At 43.7% G+C, this 12,098-nt stretch overlaps 1 protein-coding gene across 1 annotated transcript; it reads right to left on the bottom strand.

The window, feature by feature from the left end:
* Nucleotides 1–1,363: 1,363 nt before the first annotated feature.
* LOC135795474 (tigger transposable element-derived protein 4-like) lies at nucleotides 1,364–4,990 on the bottom strand. The gene is made up of 3 exons (XM_065307157.1): nucleotides 4,779–4,990; nucleotides 2,774–4,113; nucleotides 1,364–1,443 (listed from the first exon to the last, which is right to left on the bottom strand). Exons 1-3 carry the CDS (start codon nucleotides 4,955–4,957, stop codon nucleotides 1,364–1,366), a joined length of 1,599 nt encoding a protein of 532 aa, XP_065163229.1. The 5' UTR covers nucleotides 4,958–4,990.
* Nucleotides 4,991–12,098: the final 7,108 nt, after the last annotated feature.

Here is a 12,098-nt window from a genome sequence, read left to right on the forward strand (position 1 = left end):
GATGACGAGATAGTGGCGATGGCACACAATAACGGGCGCATTAGATAAGCTTCGATGCAGGTTACGAAATAACGAAACGACTGTGCCAGGTATTTTTCGACAATTGTGCCAGTTCACGGCAGCATAATGAGCTGAATTTATGAATGCGATGGTAAATTGATGCGGACGGTCGCGAATGTTTTTCAACGGCTGCTCGATATGACGTATGTTGTCATCATCTGGTTATATAGCATTCACGGCAATTTTCTGGCTTTTATTGAATCGGCTCGTAGACTTTCAAATACAGAAGTACGTTTGATTAAACGAACGTGCCAGCGCAAAAAAATGACGATGTGAACGAGCAATTTTCGAATTCGGGAAAGCAGCTGACTGGTGAAATTACAAATCGGACCCGATTCCGTTACTGGCAATTGAAGTTGCGTCGACCGCTTCGGCTGGTACGGTGCGCTGGTGCCTAATCATTTGAAGTCGGATCGTATTATTATGTTGCGTAAAACCGGCCGCGTTCGCTTGACTGCTGGTATGAAGGTATTGAACAACGTCGAGAAGTACAGGCGGCGATGATCCTGCCAGTAGCTAGATCCTCCTGATCCTGCGGTCGACGGGGTGCCCGGTGTTCTTGGTGGCGTCCTCTGGAGCCCTGCTCTCTTGAATGCCTCTTGCTCGCTGAGCTCGCTGAGCTCGCTGAGCTGGATATGTGGCCTGATAACCTTGCCTTCCGTTCAAGTAATTCTTACTTGACTCCCAGCCTGGTTCATCGCTGGGGTCTTGCATGTCCGTCCAGAATAAGTACGTTTTTAAGCTGCCGCCAGCTCGCGCCCTTGATCCTTTAAGTCCTGGCTCGACTGTGTTTGGACACGTTAGCTTCCCCCACTCGCTGGTTTGCAAGGGGGTACTGAGCCCCGGGACCACGCCAAGGTGTACCCATCCCGGGGTAAATCGTAGTACCTACGTACCTACGTACCTACGTACCTACGTACCTACGTACCTACGTACCTACGTACCTACGTACCTACGTACCTACGTACCTACGTACCTACCTAAGTTGCTAGCTTTGGCAAACCCCTGTGTTCTTCACATTGTGGGAGTGTGTTCGGCCTGCTGCCTTGCACGCTCCACATTTAGCTGGTGCTTCACGGTTTGGGCACTCGCTGGATTTGTGCGTTTGCGCAGTGTTCGCAAATCTCTTTTTGGGTACGGCATAATTTAGTTGGAGCCCGTATCCCTGACACTTTGTGATCCTTCTGATACTAACGTAATTGCGGAATGATTTCCAGCCACAGAATACGCGTCTCAGTCGTGCCAGTTTCACGAGTTTGTCCCTCCACATTTAGGACAATGTGTCTGCTTTTATTCTTTAGTGTTATGTTAAATGTCGTTGTAATAACTGCATGTTGTTAGTGGTGGCGGATTCCAAATGCTCACTTTTACTGAGAACACAATCTGTAATTTTGAATGACAATAATAGTCAACGATTTAAAGTTAATACATTTTATTTCACTTGTTAAAAAAGAAAAAAATTACAATTTTACAAAATTAACAACAACATGCTTATAGCCTGCATGCTCTCTCATTCCACAGTATTGTAGAGCAAGCGAAACACTGTTCATGTCATTCAATGACAAGTCAGTTTTGCTAAAGCGAGATGGTAAAAAAATTCCAACTTCTTCCCATATTTCGTGTTGAGCTGTTGGAATCGTATAATCGGGTATAAGTGAAATGGATCCAGCTCCTTGATCGAAATTGAATATTTTCTCTCAGGATCGATTTCTAGATATAAGATATAAGATATTTACTATGAAATTTATATATTATTTAAATTGAAGATTTCGTTAAACCGACGAACAACTCTTTTTGGAGAATTTCTCTCGGATTCACAAAAAATGCTGTCAACTTAAACACTTCCTTTTTCGTTATGCACTATAAAGCATAAATTTTATTTTTTGGACAAATATCTATTATATACCCTGCCCAGTGAATACAATACTTTTGCTGTTCATATATTTGCTCAAGCAAAGTACGTTGCGAAAACACAAAAATAGGTCCCCGGATGTGCTAAACAAAGACAAAATTTTCAAAAATAAGTCATGATATTCGGTGTTACTGACTTGTTCTTTTGAATATACAAAAAGAAATATTTCACAGATGGTCATATATTGATTTCATATATTGCCCTTTTTCTCATTTTTACTAATATCAACTTCATAAAAAATTTCACGAGACCTGGCAACGAGACTCGACTGGTCTCGCTATCGCCGAGAAATGATAAAACACGCCCTCGTCTTCGGTATCGTCTTGCTTTTCCGAGACGAGAACGAGACGATACGGGAAAAGTCTCGGTATCGCGTGAAAAGCCCTAGGTTGTAGGAAGATTTTCTGGCAAAGTTTTTTTAATAGTATTTTTCGGCGTAAAATAATTGCGGCGCTTTGAACTACAGTAGAATCTTGATAACTCGAATGTCAAGGGAAACCAAAAAAAATTCGAGATAGCAAGTTTTCGACTTAACAAGAATTTCGAGATATAAAGAGTTAACTCATCAAATTTCGACATAAAAAGGCACAATTTTATAGAACATTTATTACGACAAATTATATTAGGTAACATAAAATGAGTCAAGTACATAATTTAAATGAATAAACTTACACTTTATGTTTTAAATAATTGATAAAAAATCTGTTATCTTCGTTTGATTCAAGCCATTTTCAGATTTTTTATCAATTATTTTTTCTAGTTCATATAGTGAACTGAATATATGATACTCAATATCATTACATCTTTCCATGTAAGTTCGTAGTGTATCAATTGCTGCTCTTGCTTCTTTATTTGACACCGATGGTTTTATATCTGCTGGATCAGTTTGATCATCGTCATTTTCATTATCGTTATCGGCGTCTCCATTTTGATTAACGAAATCAATGATTTCAGCATCAGTTAATGTGCCAGTAGTAGCTAGTCCTTCATCGCATTCCACATAATCTTCAAATTGACCTTTTATGTTCTGAAGTCTATTCCAGTCAACTTCTAAGCTCGATTCTGGCTCAAGAGGTTCTTCCGAAGGTTCTTCTTGTGTCATCGAAAATCCACAACTTCTGAAACAGTTCGATATTGTTGTCGCAGACACACTTCTCCAAGCTTTGTCTGCCATCCTTATTGCATCCAACACGTTAATACGAGAAGGTGAAGCGGAGTGTTGTTCCATGTCAATTATCAGTTTTCTGACCACTTCCTTTCGGTAAAAAGATTTAAAGTTCTTTATTATCCCTTGATCTAAAGGCTGTAACTTAGATGTTGTGTTGGGTGGAAGAAATTTAACTTTTATTGCTTTCAATGGCGGGATTATGTTGTGAGCAGTACAGTTGTCAATGAAAAGCAATATTTTTCGTTTCTCTTTCGTCATTTTCTTATCAACTTTAATGAGCCATCCTTTAAATATTTCGGCTGTCATCCAAGCTTTCTTGTTTGCATCATACTCCAATGGAAGAGTTTGAAGACCAGAAAAACAACGAGGCTTTTTAGCATTTCCTATAACCAACGGTTTAAGTTTTTCAGTGCCTGTCATATTTGTTGCTAGCAATATTGTTAATCGCTCTTTACTGTGCTTCCCACCATGGCATTTCTCGTTTTTAAAAATTAACGTTTTGTCAGGTAAACGCTTGAAAAAAAGGCCAGTCTCATCGGCATTAAATACGTCTTTTGGTTCATAATCTTTCAATAAACTCTGCAACTCAATATTCCACTCATCACATATCTCATTATTGACACTTGCACTTTCGCCGCAAACTTTTTTAAACACAAGTTCGTGACGCTTTTTAAAATTCATTAACCAGCCATTGCTGGCGCAAAAAGAATTGTGTCCCAATGATTTTGAAAATTCTTCGGCCTTTTCGCGTAATAGAGGCCCAGATACACTTATGTTTTTATCACGACACTGTTTAAACCAGGTGATTAAGCATTCCTCTATGTCGGGAAACTCGGCTAGACGTCGTCTTTTGCTTGATAAATTGCTGGTTGATTCGTATCTTAGCAATATGTCGGCTTCGTTCTTAATGATTGTAGATAAAGTGCTTGCTGGTAGTCCATACTGAGCTGCCACGTCTTTTTTCTTCATGCCACTTTTACCGCATTGATAACGGCAATCTTTTCACGTAAAGTTAAAGTCGTTAGTTTTCTTTTGGTACTCATGTTGTTGCTTGTTAACAGCCAAACAAATATGTACTGACTGAGCCAAGTAACCAAAAGTGACCAAAAATGAAGAAACATAACATCTGTGTTTCTTAGAAATTAGAAAGTTTATTGAATGTATTCATTCCTTGCACGTGTGCAAAACAAAAACAATAGATAAGAGGTCACGAGCCCCGAACATTCCTTTTGATTTTATTGCCACGAGTTTTGAGCTCCGGGAATCCCGAGTAAGAAATCATAAAATTTTATGAACTTCGACTTACTGAGGTAGATATTTGCAGTTCGAGTTACTGAGTATTAAAATGTAGGAGTAATGCCTTACAGGGAAATAACTTATTGTTCGAGTTACTGAGTCTAAAAAATTCGAGTTACTGCGTCGTTCGGGGTTCGGCGGAAGGGAATAGCATATCTTTTCGATTTACTGAGGATTATGACTTAACAAGGTTCGAGTTATCAAGATTCTACTGTATCTATGTCGGGAAACTCGGCTAGACGTCGTCGTTTGCTTGATAAATTGCTGGTTGATTCGTATCTTAGCAATATGTCGGCTTCGTTCTTAATGATTGTAGATAAAGTGCTTGCTGGTAGTCCATACTGAGCTGCCACGTCTTTTTTCTTCATGCCACTTTTAACCGCATTGATAACGGCAATCTTTTCACGTAAAATTAAAGTCGTTAGTTTTCTTTTGGTACTCATGTTGTTGCTTGTTAACAGCCAAACAAATATGTACTGACTGAGCCAAGTAACCAAAAGTGACCAAAAATGAAGAAACATAACATCTGTGTTTCTTAGAAATTAGAAAGTTTATTGAATAAATTCATTCCCCGAACCCCGAACATTCCTTTTTGATTTTATTGTCACGAGTTTTGAGCTCCGGGAATCCCGAGTTTTGAGCTCAGGGAATCTCGAGTAAGAAATCATAAAATTTTATGAACTTCGACTTACTGAGGTAGTATTTGCAGTTCGAGTTACTGAGTATTAAAATGTACGAGTAATGCCTCACAGGGAAATAACTTATTGTTCGAGTTACTGAGTCTAAAAAATTTGAGTTAGTGCGCCGTTCGGGGTTCAGCGGAAGGGAATAGCATATCTTTTCAAGTTACTGAGGATTACGACTTAACAAGGTTCGAGTTATCAAGATTCTACTGTATTTGTGATGTTATATGTATCTTTGAAATGTGTGGAATTTAGTGGGTGTGTTTGTATTGTGTTTTGTTATGGATTTGTTGTGTTTTTGTTTTATGATTTTGTTGTATATTTTGTTGTATATTTTGTTGTATATTTTGTTTATCTGTGTTTGTGTGTATCTGTTTTCTATTCCTATTTTGATTATTTTATTGTATACTGTTAAGAAAATAACTCCGCATGTGGTCTCTAATTCAAAGTCTCGACTTCTCCCCTTTTACACGGTCGTCTCTCTGCCGCATTCTCTCGTCGACTCCCCTCTGGTCTGTCGTCTCTCGCACCGCTTCAGTATCCTTCCCTTCACTCGGAGCGCTTGCGCGCAGTCCACCCGACTACGCCACAAGGCCATACTTTACATTTGGCCCTTCCTGACTAAGACGCGCCCTCGCGCTCTTCGTCTCCTGTTGCATAATCTTTTAGCCAGGCTGGTCGTCGCCGCACTCGGCTGGTGCCTGCGCGTAGAGGAGCTGGTTCGTCGCCGTCGTCGGGGTAGTCGGCGTCGCTGTGATCGACCTCGTCATTGTCGCTTGTTGACGGAGATGTTGGCCAGTCCCCCACCTCATATTCTTCTTCCTCGTACAGCTCATCCTCGTGTGGCAGATAGAGTTTCATCTGGGAGGCATGGGCGGTTGTAGTCCTAGAGTAGGGTCGCCTTGCTGATAGTCTGGCAAGCTGATACACGTCCTCGCCCAAGACTCGAGTGACCACCAATACTGCTTTGTACCTGGGGCACACCTTCGTGGGTGCGCCGGTTTGTGGTGGAACTGTCCGTACTGCAACTAAATCACCCACATTATATTTTACGCATGGGGCCCGATGTTGGTCGTAGCGTTTCTTCATAGCGGCCCTAGCAGATTCCATTCGGTTAGCAGCGGTTTGACGTGCTGAAGGAATGTTCCTCGGTGTCACAGTGCTGATTTCACGCACGATGGCAGCGTCCTCAAAATGCGTATCAAAACCATACACCACTCTGAAAGGCGTGTCCCCGGTACTCTGATTAGGAGCGTTGTTCAGATTTCTTTGAACGCGGTCTAACCGAACATCCCAGGCATCTTCGTCGGTCATCTCAGCCATGATTCCGGGAATTATGTTTCTCATTTGACGTTCCGCAAGACCGTTGGCTTGAGGATAATGAGCTGAAATTAGCTGATGCTTCACTCCAAACCGGGTGCAAAACTCTGCGAACAAATTAGAAGTAAAAGCGATACCCTGATCAGTGACTACAAACTCAGGGGAACAATATTCCATAATATAACTTTCCAGATGCCGTATCGCCTCCTCGCTGCTGGTCGATGAGCACAGGTATAAGCGCAACCAACGGCTAAACGCGTCCACGATCGCGAGTATATGTTGCGCTCCCTGCCGGCTCTTTGCGAACGGGCCAAGATGGTCCAGGTGGACCCGTTCAAACGGTTTGGCTGGTGGTACTTTGGGATGCAAATACGCTTGTTGGCGGCCTCCCGGTACCTTGGTGATGAGGCCCTGACATGCTGCCTAGTGTAGTTCCGTAGACGCTGGAACCAGAAGGTTTTTAAAATGGTGGAAACTGTGAAAGTTTCCGCTCCATTCCGTTCACTAATACCCGGCGAACTAGCCGCTCCCCATCTAGCTCGTATTGTTGTAGCGCCGCTCTATCTACATCCGCATATTTATCGACGGCCAGAAGCTTAAGTTGTTGCATTATCTCACCCAACTTCCGGTCATTTACTTGCAGAGCGGCGACGTTATCCTCCAGTCTGTGGATGCTCCATATTCCCAGCGGCCTCTGGAACACCTCGTCCTCAAGCCCTATCTGGGGCTCCTCCACGGGCGCTCGGCTCAAGCAGTCAACATGGCTCATTTGTTCTCCCTTTCTATGCTTCAGAGTGTATGAATACTCCGACAACGTGTTATGCCAGCGTGCGACCTGTGGGTGGGTAGTCCTATGGGCACTTAATTACATCAATGCCTGACAATCGGTGACCACAGTAAAAGTGATTCTTAGCAACAGATGTCGCAGCCGCTCAACGCACCACACTACTGCAAGCATTTCTAGCTTCGAAGAGTGGTATCTCGATTCTGAATCTGTGGTTCATCTTGTTGAAGCAGTATCCCGCCCACTCCCATCGCGGAAGCATCGCAGTGCAGCTCGGTCGGTTCAGTTCGGTCATATATGCGCAGCACCGGGGCCCGCTGGAGCTGATCCTTCAGTTTCTCGAAGGCGAACGCCGTCTCCTTCTTAGTCAGATCACTCAGAGGTTTGCACAGAGTAGCGTAGTCTCGGATGAAACGCCTAAAGAATCCTGTCATCCCAAGAAAACGGCGGACCTCGTGGGCATTCCGGGGCACCGGAAATTGTTGGATTGCCTCGATATTGGCTTTTCCAGGGCGCATGCCGTCAGCGCCCAACTTTTCTCTCAGCGGTCCCAGGCAAATGCTCATTAGCCTTGAGAACTCGTATGGCGCATTTGTTTCCCAAACGGCATCTTCTCAAACTCCGCCGTTTCGTCGGGCGTGATGAAAGCAGTCTTATGTTTTGCCTTTTCCGTCAGCGGCACCTGCAGGTAGCCGGACATAAGATCAAGCCCAGAGAAAATCTTACAACCTGCCAACGTGTCAAAACAGTCGTCCAGGTAAGGAATGGGAAAGTTCGTACGCTCCGTCTGATGATTGAGTCGTCGGTAGTCGACCACCAAACGCTTTTCTCCATCCGTCTTTGGCACGAGTAATACGGGGGAGGCGTAATCCGAGGTCGTTGACCGTATTAGGCCGCACGCCCGCCACTCCGCAAGGATGCCTTTAATGACTTCTCGGTCGTCCTGACTAACCCGATATGGTTTGCTCCTCACCGGCACGTTGGAGTCTCGGATGTCAACAGTCAATACCTTCGTAGTTCCCAGTTCCCTTGGGCTTTTCGCAAACACGTCCCTGCAGTTGTTTACCAACCGCACCAGACGTCGTTGCACCTCTTGGTCCGTAGTACCCACGCTTAACTCTTCGAGAGTAATTGGATCGCACTCTGTACCCATCTCGGTGGGGTTGTCCACGCCCTCCACTGGCTTCAACTCTCCCCGGATCTCTGCGACTTGGCTCCCGGGCTGCAGTTCGGAAATTGTACCGGTGGGAACTTTCAACTGACCGATTTCGTAGCCCACAAGAACCGGGTAGGCATCGTATGGTCCGTCGCGAGTTGGCTCTCCCAACGTGCGCACTGGTACCTTCCTGGGCTTCTCAATATGGGTCATGGCCAGAAACGGTTCCTGGGAGCTGTAGCCCACCCTAAGCACCGAACCAATTTTTACAAAGGCGACGTCGGGTTGATCTAAGAGCGTCCTCCCCAGCAACAGGTCAAACGGCTGGGCAGAGTCCTCTACGACGAGTAGCTGTACCTGTTCGCACACGTCATCAATGTTCACGGTGGTCTCAACCTTACCCTTAGTCGCCACAGTTTTCTGGCCAAAACCACGCAAAGAGGTTACGTGTGGCACCACCTTCAGTTGTTTCACCAACGCGGCGCTCTCTCTGATAGTGCACACAGCACTTCCCGGATCGACGTAGGCCGTCACTGTGTGGTTTCCATCTATGGAGGCTTCCTTCAGGTACTTGTCGTACTCCTCTCCCTGTAGGGCTACATGGAACTGTGCCTGGGTTCCGGGGGACTCCTGTTTAACCTCAGCGGTAACTGGAGGCAAATGGCAATACCGTGCAACGTGACCGTAGTTTCGGCAACGGAAACATAACGGCCGTCCGTCCCTGTCTCTGGCTGGGAGTCTCGCCGCGGCGGCTGGTTGGTCTTGTACTGTCGCTGGTGTCGATGTACGCCATGAGGTGCTAGTGGGAACATCTCGGGAAGACATGGTCGTTGGCATCGAGGTAGTCCGCTCCGGCGTCAAGAGCCCCTCACCTTGCCTAAAGGGCTGTCGGTGGGCCCGTCCTCGGTCAAAAGAAATCTTCTCCAATCTCAAAACGTCATGAAGTAAATCATTGACACTCGTGTATCGGTTGAGCGCTACGGCTTTGGCTGTGTCTCTAGAAAACAACCCGACCGTTATCTGTTCGCATGTCTCTCGGTGGTTGAGATCTAGTTTTCGGCATAGCGAGGCCTTCTCATATACCTAAGCGTCGGTTGCCTCGCCGCGGCGATGGACTCGAGCGATCATCTCCGCGTAGCGCTCAGTCAGGCTTTTACGCTCGCAAATCGCCTCTTCGAACTCTGTAACAAACTCGCTAAACGTGTTCATATGGGTTGCGTTCAATGCATACCAGTGTCTAGCCCCTCCTTTCAGTCGGGTGCGCGCCGTCTCCAGCATGTATGAGTCCGGGATGGCGTGGAGCGTCATGATCCTGCGCAAGGTCTCCAGCCACTCCTCCGGTTGGTCGCTTACGCCGGAGAAGGTGCGTACATTCCGCAGTACGTCTGGCATGATGATCGGCGCAGACACCTGTTGTGCTTGGCGCGCAAGGCCGGCGACGACTTCATCGTGACGCCGGTTCTCGGTGGATATCCAGTTAAGCAGTTCGCGCAAATTCAACCCTCCGCCGGTGGTGTCGTCGATGGTGATGTCCCGAGAATGTCCGGGGTTTTCGGTGGCGTCGCAATCATTAGAGCCGTGCGTAGACATGGTGTCCTCCGTGACGATCGGAAACACGTGGTCTTAAAATTTCTCCAAAAAACTGCAAATATCGCCCAGATCCCGTGTGGTTGGGTAGGCCAAGCCACTTTCTCTTCCTTTCCGGTGTCGATGAGCCCGGATGCAGCAGATAAATACGGATTTCTTTCCGAAGAGAAAAAAATCTTACTGAAGCACGTGGTTTCGTCTCTTCGTCGCGGTCGGCTCCAAAATTCTCGATCTTCGTTGACTCTACGAAGTAAATTCTTCTCAAGTTATCCCACTTCTGATGTTAAGAAAATAACTCCGCATGTGGCTCCTATATTAGTAAAGTATTCCAACACATGCCGCTCTGTGGCTTATTTCTTAAATAGTAGCTCACACCTGTCAAGCTATTGTTATTAATTTTATTTTGAATATACTGTGTATTTATCAATAATTAAATCCTTTTTAAAAATGTCGCATGTAAAAAATTATTCCTCAGCGGCTTTCAAGAAGTTCACCTAGACATTTCAGGAAAGAAGCGTCCCCATCAAAAAGGAAGCTACTTAAGTGTACTAGTTTTCAATGCGTTTCTAATAAGTGTTTACAACAGATTGAAGAAAATACCTGAGACGAATTTGGAACCGTATTACGAAACCCTGGTCAAACTAGTTCTAAGAAGCATGTAATGAATTATTATAATAATGTTACCGTTGAGGCAAGTAAAAACTTTTAAATCGAGCAATTATTTCCAAATTTTTCTAGCTGATGTGAACAGAGCGGTTATAAACACAATTTGCTTGTTGTCAAATGCGATAGCAGACGTATCGCAGCAGCAGTGTGAGTATTTATGCCGCAATCCTTGAGTAAACACATGCTCAAAAACTGATCAAATCTGCGATTTGGCATAAAACCAACCATTTATAATTAAAAGTATAGAAAGTAGCCGTCAAATTTGAAAATGAGGAATCCCGCGATTCAAATAAATACAGCAACTGGAAAATATACAATTTGGACACGCTTCAGAATGCGGTGTTTGAGCTGCAATTAACACAAAATAATCCGATGCTTAAAATGATTAACGGAAAAAAAGTGTAATGATTTTGAGATTGGTTAGGGGAAATTGAGAAACGTAGCAAAGAGGTCAAGTTCAAACTGCTTGCTCGAGAAATCCTTTATAGCTTCCAAGACAATGATTTTCCGACATAATACATGCCTATGATCTCTATCATCATCATTAAGTAAGTCCAGGATTCTTTTGCATAGATTTAAAATTGTAGCTTGCCTATTGCCATTGTGGCGATTTTACAAAAATGCTTGCACTGGTCTGTCGCAGTATTTCAAACATATCTCACTGGCCAATCGCTGCAGACACAGTGTTTGGTTTGCCGAAAGATTCGTTAGAATCACCCAGTCAGAGCCAACGTAAATCGCCGCGTACAACAACCAATATAAGTGTTACGGCATAGAAATGGAACCAAACGCCCAACAAAATTTGAAGAGTTGACAGCTAGCAGTTCATCGCAAGGTATTAATAATATCAAAAGCAACCATTTTTAGCATGTAGTCCTTCTATTGGCATTATTGACAATCATGGCATTTTTTTGAGTTATTGGAAATCAAATGTCCGGGAGAAGTTGCAAAGATTCAAAAATAATTGATTTAGAAGCACGTCAAAATTAAAGTACCGTATTTAATTTTTTAGAATGTGATATGGAAATGAGATTACGCTCAAAAGAGTTGATAATATTTTTACCCTGCCAAGTTTCCTGGTATATGTACTTGGTTTAATTCTGCTTTTGTTTTGTTCATTAGAAGATCATGTGTACATTATTATTCAAAGATGAAAATCAATTTTTGAGTGAAGTGATACCAAAAATTGAAAAAATTTTTACTAAATATTTCATTTTGCTGAAAACCAATCATTTTTTTATTATGGTTCTTTGTTATTAGCTACGCACGCTTTCATGAATATAATGTCATCAATATTATCCACGTAATTCAATATGTGCTCTAAAATTTTTAAAGATTTTTATCCTCTGAATTGCTCTTTCCACGTGAATTCGAACAGAGGCTATCGAGTACCTACTTGTTACAGCTTCTTCAATGAGAAAATTGTGATTATATGCGAATGGTGGCAATATTACTACCGATTTATC

The sequence above is a fragment of the Atheta coriaria genome, unplaced genomic scaffold (assembly GCF_025399875.1).
Source record: "Atheta coriaria isolate IRGN ID8LTWV9N9 unplaced genomic scaffold, Caltech_Dcor_3.1 hic_scaffold_7_pilon, whole genome shotgun sequence".
NCBI lineage: Eukaryota > Metazoa > Arthropoda > Insecta > Coleoptera > Staphylinidae > Dalotia > Dalotia coriaria.

Bases quoted from the DNA above. Each gene is read 5' to 3' on its own strand.
- LOC135795474 (XM_065307157.1), bottom strand. From the start codon at position 4,957: ATGTTTCTTCATTTTTGGTCACTTTTGGTTACTTGGCTCAGTCAGTAC. The intron at 4,114-4,778 runs GTATGGACTACC...ATGCGGTAAAAG, and splicing joins AAAAAAGACGTGGCAGCTCA to TGGCATGAAGAAAAAAGACG. The intron at 1,444-2,773 runs GTAATGATATTG...TCAAAATTACAG, and splicing joins ACGAACTTACATGGAAAGAT to ATTGTGTTCTCAGTAAAAGT.